Here is a 25,308-nt window from a genome sequence, read left to right on the forward strand (position 1 = left end):
ACTGAACTTTCAAGTATTCAACTTGTCTAAGTGCCCATGTAGTCAAGCTTATCACCTTGAACGAATGTTGCACGCACACAATATTTGCATTTGCGCTTACACCTGCAAGCAAATTACAGTAAGAAAGCTGCTTGTAAACTCTCCTTCCCAAACGCCTGGCTAAACGCATACCTTCGTTGGCCCTACCTCAGAAACGTTTATGGCGGATAATGAGGGAGATGAAATTCCGGCTTAGGTGACAGTAATATTTTAACCACGAATTCTTTGTGCCTTCTTCATACGTTGAGAGCATGAAAAACGCGCTCGACCTTTACAACTGGCGTGAAAAATGCATCGCCTATTCCAATATTGCGAGTGTAGGCACCTATATCTATATAAATTCTAAATTAAATTATGGGGTTTTACTTGCCAAAACCACGATCTGATTATGAGGCACGCCGTACTGGGGGACTCCGGACATTTGGACCACCTCGGGTTCTTTAACGTGCACCTAAATCCAAGTACACGGGTGCTTTTCGCATTTTGCCCCCATCGAATTGCGGCCGCCGTGGGTGGCCGGAATTCAATCCCGCGACCTCGTGCTCAGCATCTATATAAACTCTGTCTTACGGTTAATCTAAATTATAGATGGAAGTGCCAACAAAAATTCATGCTCCCTGTGCGGTAATTCTGCAGCCCGAAACTGATTAAAGAAATTACAGGTTCTTTCAATGCAGGAGGACACATAGATTCACCGCTGAAGAATAGCTATTTGTGTATACATATGAACAAAGAACAGCTGAAGACAGAAGTCGCAGATTCTCTCGAAAGGCCAGTAGCGGAAAAGTATTACACTATTACTCGTAGGCTCGTAGCTTTATGGGCCGTAAAAACTGCAATAAATATTCGCTTCATAAATAAACACACATGGTGTCACGCGCCTGAACAAAAACATCGACAGAGTTTATTCGATGGCCGCGAGCAGTAACGGCGACGACGCTGGCGTTACGAGGAGTAGGACACACGTGAACGTTCCGTGCTGCCCTTCCCTTCAAATAACTTCAACTATGTCCCGTCTCCAAAGCTTAATATGTCACGTGACTTCCAACACTGGGGACCACAGTGGGCGCGCGGCAAGACAGCGCGCATCAAGCCCTCCAAGACCGGTGGCACGCGGTGTCGTCTCATGCGTACAGTTTCATACAAAAATTACTAGAGGGATCTCTGGCGCCAGTGTCTATGGGAGTTGCACGCGGGCGGCTTCAGCCAGCATGGCAATGATGGTTAGTACCCGGATTTGCCTAAACTTCGCCCTTCTGGCTTCAAAACGGCTTCGTGACTTTGTAAACTTGTCATTTTCAATTAAGTACTGAGTTATTAAATAGCATTATCGAAATTGTCCGATGTAAAGATTCGAACACAGGACTTCTACCACAGAAGCCCAATATTGAAACCATTTCACCACGGATGCTTTTTTTTTCTTTATTGCCGGCTTGGCGAAAAACAAGAAATAACACTGTACAGCACGCATGTATCGACAACCGACACAGAACGACCTTATGAATTTCTCTCTCGGGGCAAGACGCTTGGCGCGTTTCGATGCTGCGATTGCGCGTGTTCGCAGAGTGTTCTGCACTTAAAAACGTATAGGTTGCTCTAAAATGTAGGACATTCCAGGCAGGTAAAGCGCAATAAACAAAGCCACAAGAACGTCCGCATCCGGAAGCACGAAGACCAGACAAATCCATGTATTACCCATCATTCCCATGGTGGCTATACGATCGCAGCGCCAAATTTCCCTCTTGTAACTATTGTAGGAAACTCTATACGGTCTCGCGCTAGAGGGCGCACGGGCTCGGCGGGTTGGGCTGCCCGGGCTGCGCATCTACCATCGTACCTGGAACAGCACGGCGGTGCCAACAGCGATGGTGCGAATGCACCTGTAGCATCAGTATAATTGCTCGCGCAATAAAAGCACTGCAGCATATGGATTGTTGCGTGGGATTGCATTGATATTTTGCAGAACACACCGTTGGAGAGCTAGCTCCGCCTCAATGGCAACAACTCCGGCGAACACACACAGCAGTGATGGTACGCACATTTGCGCTATCACTTTCCTGGTACGTACTGCGACATAAACTCACAGTTGCCAAGGCGTTGCCGCAGACAGCTTGTCGTTCAAGTAGACGAAAGGAATTTGACGAGAATCGAATCATGTATGTCGCCATCGCGTCACCGCTTCGCAGCACAGGTCTGTAGGAGTCAGTTCTCACAATTTTCCCACGATGGACCACATGTCGCATACGTGTCGTTGTAGCTGTCGATCTTATAGAAGTTCCGCACTATAGCACGGTTTCTTCGCTTTTAACTTTTTTTCAGTGCTTTACCTTTTCCTGTCCACTTTCACTGTCACTCTAAGAAATGGCGCGGTGTTAGCTAGCTTGTGACAATGCACCGGGTTACTCCTACACACTGGGAGGTTTGATTGATTTCTTTTTGCTTGCGTGCGCGATTTAGCGTTTCCTAAAGACCTGTATGTAGCGTTAAGAAACGGGAAGAGAGCGGTGTGGATCAAAGAGCAAAAGGATATAACCGATATTCTAGTTGACCTTAAGAGAACAAAAGATATCGCTGGGAGAGGCCTTCATCCTGCAGGGGACGCAAAAATAAGCTGATGATCTTGATGAAAGACCCGCACATAGTGCGAAAGGTGGTGTCGCGCCTTCCAGCGTTCCTGTGCGACTGTGAACTCACATTCATATGTGTGTCGGTGAATTCACATCTATGCCGATGATTTCATATCGTCGGCCTATTTCCATTTTGTTACTTTACATGGCTACTGACTGTGGGTCAGTACACAAACATTATAGCGCAAATATTATAGCTTATAGTTAGTTGTACGCTCATATCCTATATCAGTCACAATGGGAAAATGTGTGTAGGCCTTGTTTTCTTCTCATAATGTGTATAACCAATGATTAGCTTGCAGTTGCGCTATGAGCCAGTGGCTCAGGTATTTTCTTAAATAAAACAAGCTGACACGAGTAAGCCTACATTAAAGCGACATTTTATTGTTCAGTAACTCTAAGGAATCCAAGAAATTTAATTAATGATCACCTACCCTCCAAATTTTATTTTTTTGAATGAAGTCAGTGACACAGAATTATGTAGCTTTGACTGCGTTTACCAGCGGTCCATGGTAATTTGTGGATGAAGAGGATATATTGTTCCAAGAACATAACACACTTGCCGACTTAAGCGAGCTCTCTAACTCACGTGATACACGTCACTCTGTGCGAGCGTGGTACTGTGGTTGGAAAAATAAATCTCCACAGCGTTCAGGTAACCCACCTTATCTCTGCCTTTCCTAAAGACCTGCCCCGCCAGCAAGCATGCAAGCATCAGCTTCCCTACAAAGAAGACACTATTGATACCCCTCTTGCATGAGTTATCTAATCGTGGAGCCCGATCTTTGTTAATAAGTGCACTAACATCATTATTGCACCTCGTTACCACGCATATAAATTAGTTCACGACATTATTAAGACAGCTTATCGGCGATGTGAAATATATTTTACTACCATATGCAGCTGCAAGTAACATTAGTAAATGCATGTTTATTCCTACAACACACGTCAAGGGAATGACTGCATTTAAGATAATGACTACATTTAAGATAATGACTGCATTTAAGGCATGATATTTGCATTCAAGTTCTGCAGTGCAGAAGTGTGACCTCAAAGCCACCCATGCAGTAAGTGACTAAACGTGGACACCGATAAGGCATGAGTATATTCTTTCCTTTAATGACATTCTGTTCACTCTGACATGCGTAATAATAACCAGTGCTACAGATTTGCACAAATCAATTTCGTCGCATCGCGAACGAAACCATAGTTACGTGAAGCCACAACATTCCGGTAAAATTGCGCAGCACTTCAGCCTGAAGAAAGGGAAAGGAGAATCCTTTGTCGACATGTTCTTGTCTTCCAGCCGATATGATGTACCGATTTAATTACAATGTTTTATTTTTTAACCTTTCGCGCTTTGGCAGTGATCCAAGCGACGCTCCGCCTACGTTAAGAATCGTAATGGTTTTTTTATTAAGTTACTAATAATTGGAGGTGCAGAAGGTCCCAGAGGCGCAAAGCTGTGAGGGGACCTCTATAATGATCAGTATATAAATCGGATCGGCCGTGAGCACTGGAAGAAGGAGAGGGAAATAAATTGCTACATTATACCGGTCCTGTTATTGGTAATGCGCCTGATATATTTGTCATATTGTAAACTTTAAATGATTATATATAAGCTGTAATACCGTTTCGAAATCTCCCCGTGTTACGCAGTCTGCATTCGCAGACGAAATGTGCCCACGCTCTATGTCCTACTATAGAACAGCTATACAGACGTCAGCCATATTGGGCAATACTCGTTTAATATTTCAGCACCTCCTACAATCTCATCCTTGCGTGCATGACAATGATTAAGGCATCTAAGAAACATATAACATTTCTCCATGCGATGTACCTTCGAACTGTCCTCATCATGTTTTCAAATGGATATGCAAGTAACAAGAGCAGGGGTAATGTAACGATTCTATTACAACTTAACCAACCTCTTTCCCTACCTCAAGAAGAAAACCTTGGCGTAATCGATCACCTGTGCTGATTCCGTTAACGTGAAAAAATAAAATGTAGAAGTGTGCAAAAAATAATTGATATACGTGACGCCATCAATCAAAGCATGGCGCCAACAGTCGCCTTGTAAAAGCGTACTCAAAAGCATCGATTGGTACAGCATTCGGAACCTCTCCGCTAGCGCATGCAGCGAACGGGGGAGGCTTACAGCGAACTTTGTTCGCACATCGCTTTTGTTCTTTTTTTTTTCTTCACTCCTATTCTCTCGCAGGTATTTGTATCGGTGACCGGGAAAAAGCGAGGCATAATGGCTCTAGACGACACGAGATCGGACCCAATATTTGCTTTCGCCGCTCAACGAACGGCACAATGTTTGGGGAGAGCCCAAGGCAAGTTGGGACCAGCAGGCTGCAGGTCTCGCGCGCTGCCTGTGCAGCTTCCAGAGTTTCCAAAGTTTCGGCGGGACGCCGCCGCGCGGCGCCACCTCGGGGTGGTTCCCGTCTCGGGAAAAAGGGCGAAGGAAGGGTGTAGGGACGAGAGCGCTGGAGGGGAAATAAAGGCCTGTCGAGAAGTGAGGGAACCGGGAGAAAGAGGGGGGAGAGAAAGGGGAGCGCGTCTCCTCCTCTCCCCGGCACCCTCCCGCTCTCCCCTGCGCTCCGAGTGCCGCGATGTTCGAGGCAGCGCGCAGCGCACGCGTCGCCAGTCGCTTTGAAAGCTCCCGCGGCGCGTGGTTGTTCGGACGCCCGCCGTTTGCGCTCTCTCGGGGCACTGATTGCGTGCGAACGCTGCTCTTTGGAAAGCGTGCTCAGCTGGGGCTTCGCACGCGCGAGAAAGCCGCTCTCTTCTTGACACGCTCGTGACAAAACCGTGCGCCTGTCGTCACTTGGCACGCTCTACGTATCACGAGCTTCCTCGTCTTCTTCGTGATATTCTATTACTGTTTATTTAGTTGTTCGCCGGCTTAACTGAAACAACGGCGTTGTGGATAAGTTGACGACGACTGCATCGCCAGCGTGTCACCCTAAAGACAGTGTTTGCACTCTCAGCGGCTTTCAGTTTCTCGTCCCCCTTCTGCGCACGTGACCTTCTTCGGTGTTCGGTCGTGCCGTTGCGCGGCTGCGTGAGTGGGTGGCTGTGCTAATTGTGAGACAACTTCCGGATCTTTCTCGCCTGTGACGACTCGTTCGGTGCTGGCCCTCGGTGAACATGAATCCCGACTCAAAAACAATGACAGCATTCTTGCGCTGGCTTGTGTTCTTCGGCGTCATCTCCTCATACGGCGGTAAGTCGTGCGTCTACAAGAACGTGGTCTCGTTGGTCAGCTTTGTACTATGCGTGGGCGAAGATGCTAAATATATCGGCTAATAGATTTTACCGGTTCCTACAGCAAGCGTTGACAAATAGAAAATACCCACCTGGGACTTTCTATACAATCCGCGCATATGGTTAGCAGTATACCTATCATTTCACGTTTCGACGCATTCCTGTGTTGACTGCCGTCCGGGACAATATATGCGAATCATCTTGAGAATCACATTGAAAAATTTTCATAAACTTAATTGTTACCAGATTGCTTATATTATGATCACTTTCGTAATTCAACGTGCTAGTTTGTTGCACGGGGTGGAATAACATAGTCTAAGAACCGTATATGTTTGTACATGTAGAGTGTTAAAATTGTATGTTCTTAAAATCCTTTTGAAGCCATGAAAAGAAGATCACAAAATATTAAATGGAGTTGGGGAAAATTTTCACATCTAATCTTGTGTTGAATAACTGGACGCTCACAATACTGTAAAACGCACAGACATAAGGTGCACAGTGCAATCCAGCTTTTTTGGGGATCTGGGAATCCAGATTTTCCCGCAAATCAGCTTTTCTTCGGGTCTGTGCTTACCACTTGTATGTATATATTGATAAAATATGCTACCTGTTAAGTAATCACATCGTTACTGCACCTCTTAAGGACGTTAGTGTACCTGTTAAGGACTCACAACCTGACAGAGGCTGTCAGGTTGTGAGTCCACATATGCACATTAAAATACTTAACCTCTACGAAGATAACATTTCAATACTTTACGTAGCGGGATATGTCAGCCGCCCTAATGCTACGAGCATTACGCATATTTAGCTTCAAGTAGGAATGACAACCAAAAGATGGCGTTCTTGTAAGCTGTGTGTCATCTAAGTTACAACCCATTACCTTATTCCCGTGGCCAAAAATAGTCACTCTCAATGTTAGTGCCGTTCGATACCAAAGCGTAGTGCCGTCCAGGATAACGCAGAACCTTCGATCCATTACGCAATTCGTGGGAAACTAAAAGGGGGGTAATTACTTCATGATTTTCTTTAGGTTATCTATCTAAATCTCGGAGAATTTGATATCGCGTGACCACGAACGTAGAGACATTGCAGATTGAACTACCACGTCCGTGTCACCTCGTCATTATTTCAATGCGTCCACTAACTAAAACATCTATATACTACATGAACGTTTTTGCAGACATCAAAAGCACCATTGCAACTATTTCTAGACATTTGTAGATATAATATTTATTTCAATATGTTATTTATTATACTTTAGCAGGGAAGAAGTTTGGGCGCGCTGGTAGGTCGTGGTAATTTCAACTGGGATTCATATCGCTAAAACGAAACAAGGACGAGGAAGAACACGGGACGAGCGCTTTTAGCGCTCGTCCCGTGTTCTTCCTTGTCTTTGTGTCGTTTTAGCGCTATGAATCCCAGTTAAAATTACTATTTATTATACAAGTAACTCATGCCCTTCTAATTTTGTACTTCGGGGAGGTCGATGCTTCGTGACAAGAAGCGCAAAACCACTACAGATCGACCTGCCACAGGCAACACACCTTGTCTTCACTTGAACGCGTCCTTGAAAACTAAAACTTCCTTGAACGTTTTCATATCGCACATCTGAAGTACTGCTGTTATGATTTATAAATACTTGGCAAGAAAACCTATCGTTTGCGATCACAATAATCGACTATTATTATTATTATTATTATTATTATTATTATTATTATTATTATTATTATTATTATTATTATTATTATTATTATTATTATTATTATTATTATTATATTTGGAAGGATGCGTCCAATAGATATTCTAGCTACAGACGAACGCTGTAACAAATGACGGGAACATACCTTCTAGCCTACTATTACCTAACGTTGCAGTCTGAACGGATCGGTTATAGCCCGCAAGGAAGCTTCGCGTCTTCTTCTTACATTCTTAAGAGAGACTGGTTTAAGGGACATTCGGTTAGACACCGCAGCGCTACTGTAAGAGACGTTTGGGTGGAGCCATTGCCGGCCTTGATCATCAAGCTAAACCAGCCTGTTGCTACATCCCTACCACGTCCACTACCACAACGGTTGCTTTCACAATGGATTGGTTAATTAACTAGAGGAACGACAAAATGACATGCGCACGGCCAAGGGAAACACCCAAATAGAGCAGCGAAGTAGGAAGTAACGTATAATGGCGGCAGCTACACGTTCTGATAATTAGCAGTCACGTAAAATCACACTTCTATCGCATGCTATGGAACTCACGAGGCATGTGTATGCTATGCCAAAACACAAACATGGGACAGAAAAACAAACACATGTCGATCTGCCACGTCAATGACAGAAGTACTTTCTCATTAAACGTCTTCTCTTAATAGGTGCCCGGCATATGAGCACTTACCAACCTATCACAACTCGGTACATGCGGGGATTCATCGATTCGAGTAGTTGCAACACCCCATTGCTTGTCTTTCTCAAAGGTGCACACATATCTGGCTCAAAGTAGAGGACTTCGACTACTTTAATTTCAACCCGCATTACTTGTAATAAACTACAAGGGCGTTCTCAAGACGAAGAAACAAGATATGTTTAAAGCTAACACTTAGGAAGGTCCTTCTCACTGCGTGTCCTTTACTTTCCTGTGCACGTTGAAAATACGCATGGACCCTGAAGGACCTCTTGATCCCATTTCGTTCCGGTTCAGAGAAGATTACCACCACGCCCAAATAACAGGTTCCCGCTTAACTACGTCGCATTTCATATCTCCCTTCAGTCTCAAAATCTCGTGCCGACTGTCGCAGTGTCCCTCTGCTCAGTCCGTCTTGTTTCTTCGTCCAGCGTCACTGCGATCTGTTTGCGCTGGTTTCGCAATTTAAAACGTTTTTTTTTTATATCCGGGTAATGAATACGCCGACACTAAACTCAAACGCGGAAATGGGACGTAAGCATTAAACCAGCTCATCTGCATATCTGCAGACGCCATTGGCTCGGGAAGGGTAATCATATACGGATGTCTCGTGAAAACAGAACTCCCGGAAGTTTGTTCAGCTGTCAGACGGACGGTTACTTGTAAAGCAGGCGATTTAAAATAATGCGACCAAGGAGTATGTGCAATCCCGCGGCCTGACAAACAAACGAAATAAAGGAGCATTCGAGGAGTGCTCATGTTCTATGCCACTTTATTTCATTCTTCTTACAAAATGGAAGGAACACAGTTGCCACTAAGCGTAAAATTTAATTCGGTGACGAATAAACAACCGAGAGCGACAGTGTAAACTAGGACCTCGTTGTGATTTAGGTAATGTGAATTTGGCAGTATATGAAGCCGATTAAAGTACTGGTTAGAGCCAACGCGAACTGATATGCGAACACGCGGGCAGGGATTCAGTCAATACGGCGGGAACAAATAAACTAAGGAAGTAGGAATTAACATATAATGAGTGCAGCTCAATGGTCTGACAATAAATAGCAGGGTGGAATCACTTCTATCGCATCTCGAGAAACTTTTTGGAGACATTGCTCACCGTCCCCTTGTGACAAAACGCAAGGGGCTGTAGATTCGAGCCGAAGGTTCCTCGAAATCAGCCACTCAATAAATCCCTATCTCTCGTATTTTCTTACTTTCTCTATTTCTTTCTTCAGATGCACAGTACGTGGGTACGCGTGATCATTACAAAAACGAATTGCAAAGCGCGATAGAAATCGCCAAATATGCTTAAAGGAAGGCGAACACTTGAATGCATGTAGCAAGCGTTTACCCGTATATAAAAAGAATGAATTAAATACTGGTGCTTATAATGCGCGCTGAAGCGCAGACCAATAACAGAGCGACACGGGGACAAAAAAAGTTAAAGAGCAAAACACGTTTTTTAACTGTGTGTCGGCGTCACGGTGTATCCGTTTTGTACTCTACATTTCAACACACAATAAAAGTAACATGACCAAATGATCCACATTTATTGTTTCGATAAGAAACAATGCAATTGCGCGCAGTTCCAGAATAATCCTGCCGGGATAACAAGTGACGATGAAGTGAAATAATCGCGCGATATAACGTAAGTTGAAGCGTTTAGCTGTGGAAAGAGGGCGACGTGCACGAGGCAAGGGATTGAAATATAATGCAACGACGCATCCGCTGTCCTAGTTCAGCGGCTATACGGCTCCCCAACTGCTGAGTAAGAGGTCGCGAGGTCAATTCCCAGCTACGGCGAATGCATGAATACTCGTGTACCAAGCAATCAGTGAACGTCAAAGAAATCCGCGTTGTCGACATCAGTACGCAGCCGGCTCCCGCTTCGTTAACCAGTAAAAAAGACATAATTTAAGCAGTGAGTGTTACTGCGCCTTCACTGTCAAGAGGTTGGCAAATAGTTGCGACTAGTCGGTTGGTATAGTTGTGACTCGAACGATGACAATGTGCCAGCCGCAGAAGTTCTTTTATGTTGCTCTATACCGTGATGTCATCATCATCATCAGCCTATATGTCCACTGCAGGACGAAGGCCTCTCACTGTGATCTCCAATTACTCCTGTCTTATGCGCCTGCAAATTTCCTAACTTCATCATCCCACCTAGTTTTCTGCCGTCCTCGACTGCGTTTCCCTTCTCTTGGTATCCATTCTGTAACTCTATAATGGTGCACCGGTTATCCATCCTACGCATTACATGGCCTGCCCAGCTCCATTTTTTTTCTTTTAATGTCAATTAGAAAATCGGCTATCACCGCTCGCTCTCTGATCCACACCGCTCTCTTCCTGTCTTTTAACGTTAGGCCTAACATTTTTCGTTCCATCGCTCTTTGTGGGGTCCTTGTTCTCGAGCTTCTTTGTTAACCTGAGCCTGCTGCCTGAACCTGATGCCTGAGGTCTACCGGATGTCATCAGGTAGACCTTAATTTATATACGTAATAATATATCACCGCCGCAACACTCCGTACAGATGTTCAACCAGCGAAGCTGAAACGTGTGGCGCCGGTGTTTATCACTGGGTTAATCCCGACGGGTCATTAAACGACAGCTTGGTAGGTTGCTGGATCCTCGGTACGCAGTTGCTGCTTGCGCTCGGCCACCCGGGCCTGTTATTGTGCCCGGACTGCAGCATTGGCACCTCCAACACGAGCTCTCTTGCGGTGCTGCTGTCGGTGCTGCTCATCGTAAGCTGCCTGCTGTTCGGGAGTTCGTACGATGCGTGGCCTACCCATGTTGAAGTCGAAGAGAAACTGCTGCGCGCGCTCTCGGCCGCGACGGAGAAAACGACGTCACTAATGGCGCATCCAATGGCGCGCTTTCTCTTTTACGTGTGACAAAGGTAGTTCAAGGGCGCGTTACAGGTCCCGGAGCCCACCACCCGGAGTTCACGGGGGTATGTGCCATTACGCTTGGACCCTTTCTTCACTATCACCAAGATCGGCCCACCTTTCGGCCCACATCGGACGGACGGATTTTGGTTTCGCCTAGCCATATACAGATTCGCTGTAAAACAGGTCATGGCTTAATATAGGAGACAACCCGCTTCAGTGTAAAGCTTGGTTGGATTTATAATGATTGCGAGTCATTCTCGACGTCCACAAAGCTGTTGGCACTCGTGGTTCATACGAATAGACGCTGGTCACTTGAGATAGTGCATGGACGCAGTACTTGCCTGACAGTGACAAACAGTTCTTTCTGAATACCGTTCCAGTTTCTTCCCACGGAAGGCAGGTCCTGTAAATCTTCGTGTCAATTCACAGCTTTGATGGCGCAGTCTCCACTATCGCAAATGTCAATGAGAATAGGAATGAGACTCGCTTGAAAATCTCGCAAGATATGTTTCAAAACGATGTGACTATCACCAGGCTCGGAACTTTTCATGTTATGATGTCGTACCAAAGAAACGCTTACGCTATTGCTGGACACCCATAAATTACCTGACCGTAGTGAATATCTCAGTAGTGGCAGATAGCGCGCGCGCACGCACACACACTTCTTTTAATTTCTTTAATTGAAACCAACATCAGCTGCGTTGACGACATCTCCAACTCACTAAATTCTTAGAAGCCCCATTAGAAACGACAATTGTCGTTTGACCAAAGAATTGACACCAACGCGCCATCTCACATGTCGCGACTAAATGGACGATGCAATGATCTCGCTGGGGCATATATTCATCGCCTTCTTCGTGACAGGTGCACTCTGTCGGGTCCTTTAAAGCACGTGTTACAGGGGTGCTAAACAGCATACTCTATCGTTTTCTAGTCCACGTTTCATTCAGCAATATCTTCAGATCCTCACAAATTATCCTGCATATGATGACATCTATATTCCATGACGCTATATTGCACACTCTGTTGCCATGGAGAGAGAGAGAGAAAGGATGCATAGAAAAGCAGGGAGGTTAAGGTAGTTCCGGTTGGCTACCCTACGCGGGGGGAAGGAGTAGGGGATAAAAAGTGAAAGAGAGTGAAATGGAGAGAGAGGAGAGGTAGAGGAAGAGAGACGAGCACAAACAAACCGCGTACACTATAGAGCGGTAGGGGGCGGCCTTCTTAACATCTATCGTGAAGGCCGGCAGACCGCAGGAACTTTAGTAGCGCGAATAAGGCATTCTGCGCGGACGTTCTTTGGGAGCACTGACCTATTGTCCAATTTTGGTCCAGCACATTGCACATCATGCACTGGCCTTTCGGCACTGCAGCGCGGGCAGGCACAGATCATGTGTGCGAGCTCCACGTGCACGTGTGACGCATGCAGCTGTCGCCATGAAAATACACTACATTACCGACAGAAGTTCAGAAAAGAACAATCAAGAGTATGTAGAAGGCCCACTCATACGCAAGTCACACCGGCAACCCATTTGAGAGACATTCGAAGCAGGAAATTCAACTGCAGCTACATGCAGCCTAGATATGACGCAGATTTCTCCGTACGCTGTGGTAGTGATACGTGCGCACAAGGAATACGCGGGCTACATGCGACAACACCTGTTGCAATCATTTCACAAGACCGTTGCGCTGCCTAAACTTGTGAGAATACCTGCTGAAAGCTGTCGGTAGCTCGCAACGCGCCGTGACAGGGACTTGACAAATCATGAAAGTTGGATTACGACCCGCGTTCGAGCCAATGACCCAACTGAACGAGGGAGTCTTTGTTCTTCGTGCAGTCACGGTCGCGGGGCGGTTACGGCGTCCTTAGACTGAGAGGGAGGTTGCGGACTTAATTCGCAGCCCCGGCATTAGGAAGCGAAGGCAATGAAATCGCTTTTGTTCCGAGATTTCGCTTTACGTAAAGACAAGTAGAAGGTCGTAATTATTCCCAAAGTCATCGCTATAATTTAACTGGTAGCACAGGCGTAGTTTTGGACGTAAAACTCCATAAGAGAACGAGAATACGAAGAGATGTATGTAATGATGTTGGCCGGAAAACTGCCCGGTTAGCTACCCTACACAGGCGAATAGGGCTAGGGGAATAGTAATGTGAGAGAAAAAAAATCTATAACACATGCACGCACATGGAAAGTGTCATTTTGTCAAAGCCTGTCGCAAAGACTCATTGATCCTAAAGAAACGAAATAGCACTTTCTGTGCTCATAAACGCCAGGTTATGTTGTCTAGTATTTTGCCTTCAGACAAAGGCCGGTCGTCTAATTGTGATAATGCACAGGAGAGTGACTGCCATAGTGCGTGAAACTGAGGAGAGTCCCACAGCAGGTGGTCAATAGTTTCGAGGCAACAGCAGACAGCGCACGCAGCACTTTCATAGATCATGTTCTAATCGGGACACATGATCTTCTGGTCAATCGATCCAGGTTACATTGTTCTGAAGCAACACGCTACCGCCTTCACTGTCACCATGGTTCGGTCAGACAGAAAGTCGCGCATAGTCAGACAGAAAGCACAGCGGCAAGCAAGATACGCATAGTTGGCAATATTGGGGGGTCGGCAAGGAAACGAAAGTGTTCCTTAGGCTTCAGGGCAGTACCGAGGCACTGCGCATTTTTGGTGAGAGGGGAGACGTGCGCCACCATAGTAAGTGGACGCTCCCTCACATATTTATTTATTTATTTATTTATTTATTCAAAATACCTTACAGGCCCATTGAACGGCATTGAGTAAGGGGGGCAACAGTAATTACAAGTAAAAAAAAAGATACAAAAAGATATAAAAAAAGATATAGTTGGGCTTTCGCAGAAGGCCGACATAATTAATATCCCACAAGGTGCACTTTCGTCGTGCAACTTTCTCATTTTTCCTCAGCTTGGATACTCCAGCACGCTTTCTTTTCGTTACTGAAATAGAAGGTATAAGGTGTTTACCGCTAAAACACGCACATACACCGTATCACGTGAGAAAAATTATAGGATATATCACACAAAACGTAACTAAGATGCAGCGCATGACACAATAGAACAGTTGCCGTTAAGCGCAGGTTGGTCTACTTCAATGAAATAATATTAGATGATAGCTAACGGCGTCGCAAGGCATGAACGAGCTTCTCCGCGCTTGCTTCATCGCTGATCTCAATACAAATAACGTTACATAAGTACAGTTTAGACGGCAATGGTGGTGAGGCAAACCTTTTTACTCAGTGATGATGCCAATGGCAGGCAAATTTATCTTCGGGCGTTGAACCTGCCTCTTACTTGTATGCGTAAACGCCATAGCATTCATACGCGCCGTAGGGAGACGTAAACGTGCAGGGTTATGGCCTCTATTTGCTGAGTTATACGGCGCAATAACAAGGCAGGTACCTGGGCGATAGTCCACGTCTGTAGAGGAATAGTTTTACTATGAATGAATTATTTTGGGGACAAGGCTGTCGCATGAATCCTCTAAATGTAAGAAAACACGCATTTCCTAAACAAAAGCCTGTCAGCCCATCCACTAGGGTGGAGTTGGACGACCAGCTAAGCTTTACTATAGTGGGAATTATGTATTTCCAATTATGATTATTAAGATGTGATGGTGTAATTGGTTATTTGAACTATTAAATAATGAGAAATATATATGATTCGGTGGTTTTTATTTATTTAGTGACCACAGGGACCATGGCCTTATGGTCGCTACGGTACACCGCCATAGGGTGTACGGCAAAGGTTGGCACGTTCTTCATAAACACGTCACCAACGCCGCGCGCATTCGGTGCGAACGCGGTCAAAACGCCGTCGCCGTCGACAACAGTTCTACGCGTTGCTGGTGTTGCTACATGTGCAAGTTTATACAGCTCCTCAGAAGTTTGAGAATGACAAATGTCATAAAACAAAACACCGGCAGCGCATGCCTTTTATGTTAAATATTCTCAGACTGTGATTTAGTCGCCAGTTTCCCTTGCGCCCGGTCGCAAGATAGGCATTTGGTGCCGCAGGTAAACGTCGCCTCCCCTCCCTCCCTCCCGTCGCCCCATGGCCTTTCGCGCGACGGAAGAAGTCGCGTTTGCTCTCCGCCGTGCGTTCACTCCCCGTGAAAGTGCGCGTCCCTCGCGTGCTTTCACTCGCACATTCATCATACGTCCAATGAGAGTTTTCTTTCTACACGCGGACCCGGCCATCGGAGACTGAGCCCTTAACAGCTTCGCTGCAAAAATATCCTGAAGCCCGAATGTATAAAAGTGAATAGTAACGCGATGTTTACAAGCAGCGTAGTTAGGTTATCTGAACGCTCGAATTCGTTACCGTACCACGTGAACTGCTCCTTTACGCGCTGCCAGGCTGACAACGTAGGCGGCGTACTGCAAGCAGCGACTGTTCGCCGACCCGTCTCTCTCACTGAACGGCTCTGAAGCTTTCGCGCGAGCACAACGCCTGCAGCAACTCGTCGCTATATAGGCCGCCAGGCCGCAAGCGGCCGTCCGCGGAGCATGCTTTTGAGCGCCATGGCTTTTGAAAAAGCGCTTCCGGACTCCGGATGTATCGCGAAACGCTCGCCAGCGTCAGCTACGCGCGCCGTACCATCCGCTGACTGTAGGCGGGCTTTCCCGCCGTGCCCATTGTCGAAGGCTGCGGCCTGGCAGACAGCGCTATTGACCGCGCCCACTGCGGCCGTCGCTGCCATCCATCTTTGAACAGCGCGCGCGCGTGTGAGGGGGCATGGCCGACGTGAAAGTTTACACTGCTCGTTTGTCCCTGCCCGTGCGGCCTCCTATAATAGCGAATCGAGCAATAAAAAACGCCGTGAGACACAAAAGAAACGAAAGAAACGACAATAAAGAACAATGGCGACCCGTCCTCTCGTCTCAGTGGCATTTTCGTAGAAACGGAGCGCCAGGTACGCCCTAACTCAAATTAGTGAGGTGGAGCACGATTCCGCAAGGCGGATACGCACGCACCGCGTATACGCTGTCCGCGCTTGGATGAATATTAATTGTTCCCATGCGGACTCGTAGTGCGGGTAATGAGTTTCCATCAGATTACGCCTGATGGTGTTACGATATTGTCATATAGCTGTCGATAACGTTGTCCTTGAGTTAGGTTAGGGTTAACTCGTGGGTCGGGGGACTCAGGGGCTGCAGTACTCAACGTTTATCAAGCCAAGGTCAGTTGTCGAATTGAGTGATGCTGCGCGGCGCCGCCACCATCAGCGACGCTTGTGGCGCTGTGGTTCTGTTAACCTTGGTTCTATAAACGTTGGGACGCGCTGTCGGCCATCCTATCGCACATTTGGGCAGGGTAAGAGCTTCCGTTGAGGCCGTATAAGATAAGCACCGCCATTCAGTCATGTCCCTTGTCAGATTCTAGGCCAAGCAAGCATCTTGAACGACCCTATTAGAGTACTTCAGATGTCAACGAGCAGAAAACTGCGACAATTATGATGCCGTTCTGCAACTTCCATCACCCGAAATTATCTAAAGAATTCATTGAAGTATCGTGGCTTTTGTTTCTGTTTCTTTCTTTGAGTAATGTGCGCCACTTAAACTTTATCTAGACCGACTTTCTGTAGCTTTGAATAAAAGGAAATGCCTCTGTGAGTACTAAAACAAACAAAGCGTCCGGGACAAAAGCACAGGCACACTAGAAGTATGCGGTAGCAACAACTTTAATTGTTTTGTTTTTGTTTTACTTCGTGCAGGCATAGCTATTGCGACCTGTTTTTGTTTTGTCTCCGTGGTGGTTACAACATTTTTCCGCATGACCAGCGCAGCTGTGCCTAAACTATGTCTAACGGCGGGTATCCAGCACGGTAAAGCGGCAAACTATCGATTTTAGCTCGAACGTACACCTTTTTCTCTGTTGCTGTATGTATACGACTTAAGCCGACGCCGTCGAAAATTAGCGCTTCACTAACAGTGCACAACAGTAATCCTGGGTGCGAGAGTAAGCGCATTACAATATTTCCATGCTGTGTTAGTTTCTGTAATCCGTTTAGGTGTATTTCTTCATTTAATTTACTCAAATAATTCTTTGGCGCTTCGCTCACATGAACCGTTTTCGCAGCGTTATAATCGGGCCGCTGAGCTCAGTGTCGGCCTCAAACTGTGTCCGCGCGCGCACACACACACACACAAATACACAAAAGAGAACAAGAAGAAAAGTAACAGAGAGGCCTGTTTGGCGATGGAACTGCACCTCGCTTGAAAATTTCTCGATGCAGAGCTGTGGGTGACAGATCTACTGCTTTACGGGCTACGGTGTAGTTCCCCGCTAGTTGATTCACACGCAGTTTTTTTTTTTCAATAAAAAAGCTTTTCCTCCGTTTTCTTATACTTCAAATTCATTCTTCTGCTTCTGCTTCTCCTCTTCTTCGCAATTCTTTCAGGAAAAAAAAACAACGCCAGAAGGTTGGAGAGAGAGAGAGAGCAATAGAAGAGAGGAAAGGCTAACCAGACGCACGTCCGGTTGGCTACCCTGCACTGGGAGAAGGGGGTGCAATGATGAAAAGAGTGAGAGAGAGAGAGCACAGTTTCCCGCACAGCGCGAGGGTTGGACTGCCGACGTACGACACAAGCCTGGAAAGTAACAGTCACAAAACGAGCGAACACAGACCAAGAAAAACAGGAAGTTTACTGGTGATCATTATGCGCCATTCGTAAACGCGCCGCTGTAGCTTAATGGCTAGGGCGTTGCGCTGCTGAGATCGAGGTCGCGGGTTCAGTGTTGTAGTCTTTCGTACAGGCAATTATTCGAAGGAAGCGTGCCACCTTCTGTGCTGACAATCGTTGAAGCCACTTCTGTATATCTTCAATCGTGTTTGCACGAACTGATCGTAGCTTCCTCTACTGAAGGGTTGCCAGCAGTGTGCCTAGCGTATTGAGTAGGCGCATTGCGATTTCGGAAGGCACTGCTTGCTAGTTGTTTAAAAGCGCAATGATAACGCACTAGTATATAAAGTACAGACATAAGAATGAAAGGCACTGCTGTAACATTTGAGGCCAATTCACACTGGTGACTAACAGCAGTCGCGCGACCAAGGTGGTCGCGCAAATGATCGCCTTTTTTTTTTTTTTTGTTCGTAGAGGGACCATTTTGGTGCAGTCCCTCGCTGCTGGATTTTTCACTCGCGCGACCACAGTCGCAAAGCTGCTGAACCAATCAAATGCGCAGGAGCAGGACGTCTGTATACGTGATACTTATTTTACGTGGCGATGCAACTGTGAGCAGATAGCGACTGGCCGGTCGCACTTGGCGGTGTGAGCATCGGTCGCCTCCAGTCGCGCGACCTCCTCAATTCGCCGATGTGATTGAGCCTGAACCTTGAGAGGATTTCCTCCTGCAGAGTTTCAGCATGTAGTGTCCCTGGAAGGGCGCAGACTGAAAGGAAGCGCTTTTATTGCCTTCGATTTGTAGGCGCATGGGGCGCAGCAAGAGGCACAACACGCCAGTCAGCGGGAATCGTCTACGCCTCCTGCTCTATGACAGAGGATTGCTAACTTCAAAGAGAAACTTACTGTAGCGCATGTCTCGCGCTGCGTGAAATATGTGATAGGCTCCGTCATTGTAGTTTTAGTAATTATAGCTAGCGATCCTACCAGCCCGTAATGCTACCTGCCGTAACATCCTTAGGCCATGTCCAATGTCCGAAGCGTTCTACTCCTGCGTCTGCAGCTGACGCGCATCGTGTGCTTCGTACTTCCCCTGCAACATAGCTTTTCCGTGGAAAGACACTAGGGATTAACTATAAATGATCTACAAAAGAACGGGGACACAAGCAAAGAATGACCAAGGAAGCAGCGCACCGTTCATAATGAATCCATTCCAACTTGCTCAACTAGCAGTAGTTCTACACTTAGGGTCTCTTAGGCTACGAAATGGCCTCACAACTATATAGCGGCCCATGGTCAACATTATTTTAAATATCGTTTTGGAGTGTCTACAAAGAACGATTTTGTGCGCTTTTATTTAGCTCATTTTCTCTGTTGTGCCATGTGGGAAACGATCGGTGGCGAATTATGTACAAGCAACATTGTAACGAATGTTTTCTTTTTTATGTTATCAGCGACGTTTCTTCGCCTCATTCGAGACGGTGTATCAGCATTTTGTAAACGCCAGCGTATCATAACGATATCGCTAAGAGCAACTACGAATGCTGTACAGTAAATCACGGCGAAGTGCGACGTGATAATTCCAAGCGTTCTCGCCAAGGACGTTAATCAGAACGAGAGATCACCTACGTAATTTTGCATCTACAATATCCGCCTTTCAGTTCAAATACCAATGACCTCTTTGACTCGCCAGCAGCCTTCTGAATGATTAAGGATGGAAATGAACTAGCAACTATAAAAAGAGGGCGAAGCGTTTATGATGGAAGGCAAATTAGCGGGCGACTTTCCCGGATGTTCTAAACCCACCGTTAATATTCAAGAAATTAGCGCGTGGATTGTGAAACAAAAATGAGTGTTTGGTAACTATGTTGCTTGCCTGTTGAGTTTGTGAATTGATGAGCCCTCCTTACAATCCTAGGCTAAAGCTTTCATTCCCTTAACATGATAAAATGTTTGTAGTTTACTAATGAAACAAAAAAGAGCGAAGTTCGCGAATTACCTCGCGGGGTCGGTACTCTCCTCATGCAAAAAAAAAAAACAACTACTTATATGAAGCAGGAACAGTGTGACCATCAATACAAGAAAATCAATCTAAAAGCAGATAATCTAGACCTCTGTAGGATGTTGTATTCACCTGCAATTATCGTAACTAAGCATACCGAACAGCAGATAACTACCTGATAGTCTAAAACGTGCTACGATTACGGTGCGTACATTGCCCCCCCCCCCCCTTTTTTTTTTTTTTTTTTTTTTTTCGTGCAACCGATTTCGTTTCGCTTTTACATTAATGCGTAGCTTGAACTAGGGGACAAAGTGGAGCGGTTGGAAGCGTGTGGGGCTCAATGGCATAGAAAGAATTTTTTTTCCGGAGGGGGGGGGGGGGGGGAGGGGAGGGGGCACGTGTTCGTTGTATCACCCCATGGCTACGCCATTGCAGTACCTACTACATTGCACTTCTCATGTGAGCTAAGAATCTATGAGTTATGAGAATAACTCGGAAATAAAAATGCTGGATACCGTGGACAAAAACACAAGAAAAAAAAGTGTGGATGAAGGGATGAAGTAATGTCCCACTTAAGCACCGTCGATAGCAGTTAAATGTTGAAAATTCTGTTTGCTTATCCACTTCTTCCATTACGCCGACAACACCGGTCATTGTTATCATTATCGTGAAGCCACTTCCTCATCCTCAACTTCACCTTCACCATAGTGGGAAGAAACAAAAAAAAGATGAAAAAAATTAAATTATGAGGTTTTACGTGCCAAAATCACGACCTGATTATGAGGCACGCCGTAGTGGTGACTCCGGAAATTTGGACTACCTGGGGTTCTTTAACGTGCACCTAAATCTAAGTACACGGGTGTTTCCGCATTTCGCCCCCATCGAAATGTGGCCACCGTGGCCGGGATTCGATCCCGCGACCTCGTTGCTCAGCAGCCCAACACCATAGCCACTGAGCAACCACGGCGGGTAAAACAACAGATCCAACGCACGTATTGGCATATACTAAATGCGAACCTTTGTTAGAATGCTTCAGTGAAGGGTTGTGAAAAGACACACATGATGCGGGCAATCTCATTTCATTTTTGAGCTACACGCAACGAACTTTTCGGGTTCTTCTCGCATCGTTGAAGTTTGGTGCCGTTCGGCTTTGTTGTAACACGCATGTAAGTGTTCGTGTTCCGTATCGAGTTTCGCAGCATAGCCACAATGTGCCTACCCGGCAAGACACTTCTCGCCGAACTCGCTAAGTATGGCGAGAATTTTCGTTCAGGCTATTGTGACATCATCCCTTAACTAAGATATATAAAAATTAAGGTAAATAAATTGACATAGTTTATTACTTTTGATTGTCCCCCTCCCCCCACCCTCCCTTTCCCTTGTGTTGATGCAAGGCTCCACTAGGAGACAATTAAGAGCAAATAAATGATAACGATATAGATATTCTACTGGCATCATTACTTATCGAAGATATGTGGCGGGGAACTCGTATAAATGACCATTGTTTAATACTGATGATCGCCCCCCTCCGTCCCACTTATGTAATGCCCCACTAATGGGCGCTTAAGAGAAAATAAATGGTGATGCTGATATAAGTAGTCCTCCGAGTTGCATATTTACGAGCAGCCCACGAATCTTCGAATTTCGGACGCTTACGTTGTGGACTGTAAAAAGGCAGTGCAGTAATGTAATATGCATTGTAATAATGCCTGCTGCTGCTATCGCTGCTTTGCTGGAGATCACGTCTCACCGACAGTTGGAGGCAGTTGACCACCTTACAGGCATACAAAGTAAGTTTCCTGTGATTTAATCACCTCGCGAAAGTGCGTGCGTCTCTTAGTGATGGCTTTTTTATGCTCTTCACTGCTGTAAATACGTCCGGCGGTGCTGTTTGTTGTACGACGTTGCACATATGCCTTCAGTACAAAACGGCAGTGGCCCGGAAGGCATATCACATCGCAATGCATATTGGTCCCCACTGATATAAGGATATTATGCCTGCTGGATAAACACCTCCGCTTGTGAGCACTATTATTACTCCCGTACGCGTTACGCGTGTTTAACATTAACAAGCATTGATAAAGGCACAGGTATGGCTCATGTGTTTCTATATTGCACCGTGATATATAATGTTTCCTACAAAAATTAACAGATGCAACAGACATCGGGATCGTTCAAGTAGCATGAGAATGTCGGATCGTACCAGCATTTGTCGGATATTCGTGCTTGTGGTTTGAAACGTTCATTATGAAACGGCAGCGCGCACAGAACAAACCAGGACGCACGGAAAACGTAACACACAGCGCTTGTGTGTTACGTTTGCCTTGTGTCCTGGTTTGCTTTGTGTGCACACTGCAGTTTCATAATGGTGGTGGTGGTAGGTTTCAGCTACAGGCGGGTTAAGCCTGACGAAGCCTGACGAAGCCTGACGAAGCCTGACGAATTATGTTTTCTCGTACATTCAAATTACAATCCAACTCCATATAAAAAATGTCGCAGTTCCACCCGATAGGCGAAGCATCAATTGCGATAGCAAATTAGTAGAGAGCTATACGGAGTAAGATAGTAGTTTTATCAGCTGTATAAACTTGGACATGCAGCACCACCAGCAACGCGCAGAACTGTTGTCGACGCCGTCGGCGTTTTGCCCGCGTTCGCACCGAACGCGCGCGGCGTTGGTGACTGTTGCCGGTGCCTCTGGGGGCGGGCGGCTCGGAGGTTTTCGACTAGATCACAACGGGACACTTGTCGAGCAGCGTCGGAAGTCTTTACCACCTTCTCGCCTTGCAACGTTTTTATATAATTACGCATTTCGTGCCGCGGCTAAACGTCCCCTCTCCTCCCTCCCTCTCGTCCCCCCACGGCCTTTCGCGCGTCGGAAGAAGTCACGTTTGCTCTCTATATATTTTGATTGTAAAGGAGGAAAGAGACGCTTAATTCTGCAGCCCTACAGGGAACACGGCGCAGAACGCGCGTTTGCTCTCCGCCATGCGTTCGCTCCTCGAGAAAGTACGCGTCGCTCGCGCGCTTTCACTCGCACATACATCATACGGCACGGTGACGATTTCATCGCCGTTGACGTCATACGAAATCTCACGGCGATGGCGACGGCGACAGCGACGGCAACCCCGACGGCCGAAATCCGCTTTGAGTGTCCATATAATTGCTATCGTAATAAAACGTTGCGAGGTGAGCAGGTGGTAAAGACTTCCGATGCTGCTCGACGAGTGTCCCATTCTGATCTCGTCGAAAACCTCCGAGCCGCCCCCAGAGGCACCGGCAACAGTCACCAACGCCGCGCGCGTTAAGTGCGAACGCTGGCAAAACGCCGACGGCGTCGACAACAGTTCTGCGCGTTGCTTGTGCTGCTGCATGTCCAGGTTTATACAGCTGATAAATATACTATTCTTACTCCATATAGCTCTCTACTAATTTGCTATCGCAATTGATGCTTCGCCTTTCGGGTGTTCTCTCTCAATCTCTCTCTCGCTCTCGGAGCGTACTCCGAGAGAGAGAGAGAGAGAGATTCGTACTTAATAGGTATTGACGAGACATGTTAAGAAAGTGGTGTTTCCACATTTGCACTCGAGAAAACAGCTTCCGGGTACCCTATATTTGAAATGTGGCAATAGATCGAGCAACACTTTCGAGGTCCTTGCGCGAAGTTTTGAGAAACTCTTTCGATGCGGCGTCGAGACTTGAGTTACGAGCCATTGATTACGAGTGCCGGACGTGGACGAGGGTTATACTCAACGATTGGAAGGCTCTCCCGTGATCACTGAAACGAACACAAGCGTGACACTTGTCAAACTTTTCTTTGAAAATGCGCGAAAGTTGTTTTCCCAAAACGCTATGGGGCAACCTGCACACATCTTTAAAGTTTTTGCTAATAAAAAATACATAAAGGTTGTTTTACGTCATTCAATAATCGGTCGTGCGCGTACTGCGGGTACTCACAATAGTAAAAAAATGTAGATAAAATACAGGGTGTTTCAGCGAACACTTCAGAAATTTTTAAAGGTTGCCTATGGCAGATAGCACAATTCTAGTTCATGAGCTGGTCTTCTCGAAGAGGGGGACATTAGTGGCACAAAAAAATTGAAACGCATAATCTACTAACTAACAAAAAATCACAAATTAATTTTTTATCTCATTAGCTTAATTATGACCCTTATTGCGATTTGCAAATTCTAGCCGTGGAGTTCGGAAGGCGCATCCACTCGGAACGAATTCTCAGGATGACACCAGGATGACACGCGCATCGAGCATAACGTATATAATTGCTTTCTCAATAAAAATAACTTTTTTTCATTCCCTGATCGATCACTAATGTGGAAAGTTGGCCGAGTTGGTGATTAATCATCATACCGTGTTGGTGAAGCAGCGCACTGACCAGGACAAGTCGGAGAAACACAGGACTACACGACACTGATCGATGTCGCACTTTCGAGAAACCAGAGAATGACCGTTAGCACGGTCTTGATGCAAACAGTTCCACTTGTCTAGAAATTTCCGAAGGATAGATATCTTGAACAGATATGTCAGCCACGATTTATGTTATTCTTATCGTAAAATGAAAGCGCCAATACAAGGGAGATAATGGCGGTAAGAAAAAAAGATGGAAAGAAACACTCCCGTTCGCTCACCTGTTGACGTAAGACACTCCTCTTTCCTGCGACTGTGACAGAGTGGCTGTGTGTGTCAGATAAGCGGACGTCGATGACCCGCGTTTGGTAAGACATTCGTAAGTGGAGCGCTCAGTCATGTCATAGTCGTTAACGACAGATTCTACGGGCACTGCTTAACTCAGGCATAGCTGAGAGACCCTCTAACGATACCGAAGTGAGTCGACGCTTCTTCTTTCCTTTCCTTAATCCTGTAGACTGCCGTGTCGTCGCCGATTATACGCTCTGGCTAACGCATTTTTGTCGCAACCCGAGAGAAGCGAACGAATACCGCCAGGAGGGCAATAAACGGCCGGAGTCAATGAGCATTCGGCCCCGTGATCTGCGCGGCGAGTCAAAAAGCCATTCCGAGTTACTTTGAGTTTACGACGTCGCCGGCGCCACCGCCGCTGCCGCTTTGTGCCTCGCGCACGGAGCTCTTCAGGTTCGCGCAAAGAAAGAATGCTGGCGAGCAGAAACGCAAGTTAAAAGGCATCAGGGACCTGCCATAAAAGCGAAGATGACCAATCGCATCGTCCGTTAGTACGCAATCTCTCGGGCGAAGCGCTAACTTCCATCGAAGGGGAGGAGAGGTGGACTTCGTGCCCGCTCGATGTCTGGTTGACCTTTTGCTTGCTATTTTTTTTTTTCGTTCGTTCGTTCTTTTCCTTCCTTTTTTTTTTGTAATCCGCCTTAGCGCAAGGATACGATAAATATGAGGCAAAAAAGAAAACGAAAGAAAGAGAAATAAATCGCACCATCACTGAAA

The 25,308-nt window shown here is 46.2% G+C and overlaps 1 protein-coding gene across 1 annotated transcript in view; it reads left to right on the forward strand.

Moving 5' to 3' along the window:
• The first annotated feature begins 5,781 nt into the window (after positions 1 to 5,781).
• The window catches only part of LOC119442802 (uncharacterized), a 294,064-nt gene continuing 274,537 nt past the window's right edge, over positions 5,782 to 25,308 (forward strand). The window contains exon 1 of the mRNA XM_037707828.2: positions 5,782 to 5,898. Within this exon, the coding sequence (XP_037563756.2) occupies positions 5,823 to 5,898 (76 nt within the window). The 5' untranslated portion in view covers positions 5,782 to 5,822. The remainder of the gene's footprint in view (positions 5,899 to 25,308) is intronic.

The sequence above is a fragment of the Dermacentor silvarum genome, chromosome 2, assembly GCF_013339745.2.
Source record: "Dermacentor silvarum isolate Dsil-2018 chromosome 2, BIME_Dsil_1.4, whole genome shotgun sequence".
In the NCBI taxonomy this organism is placed as follows: Eukaryota; Metazoa; Arthropoda; class Arachnida; order Ixodida; family Ixodidae; genus Dermacentor; species Dermacentor silvarum.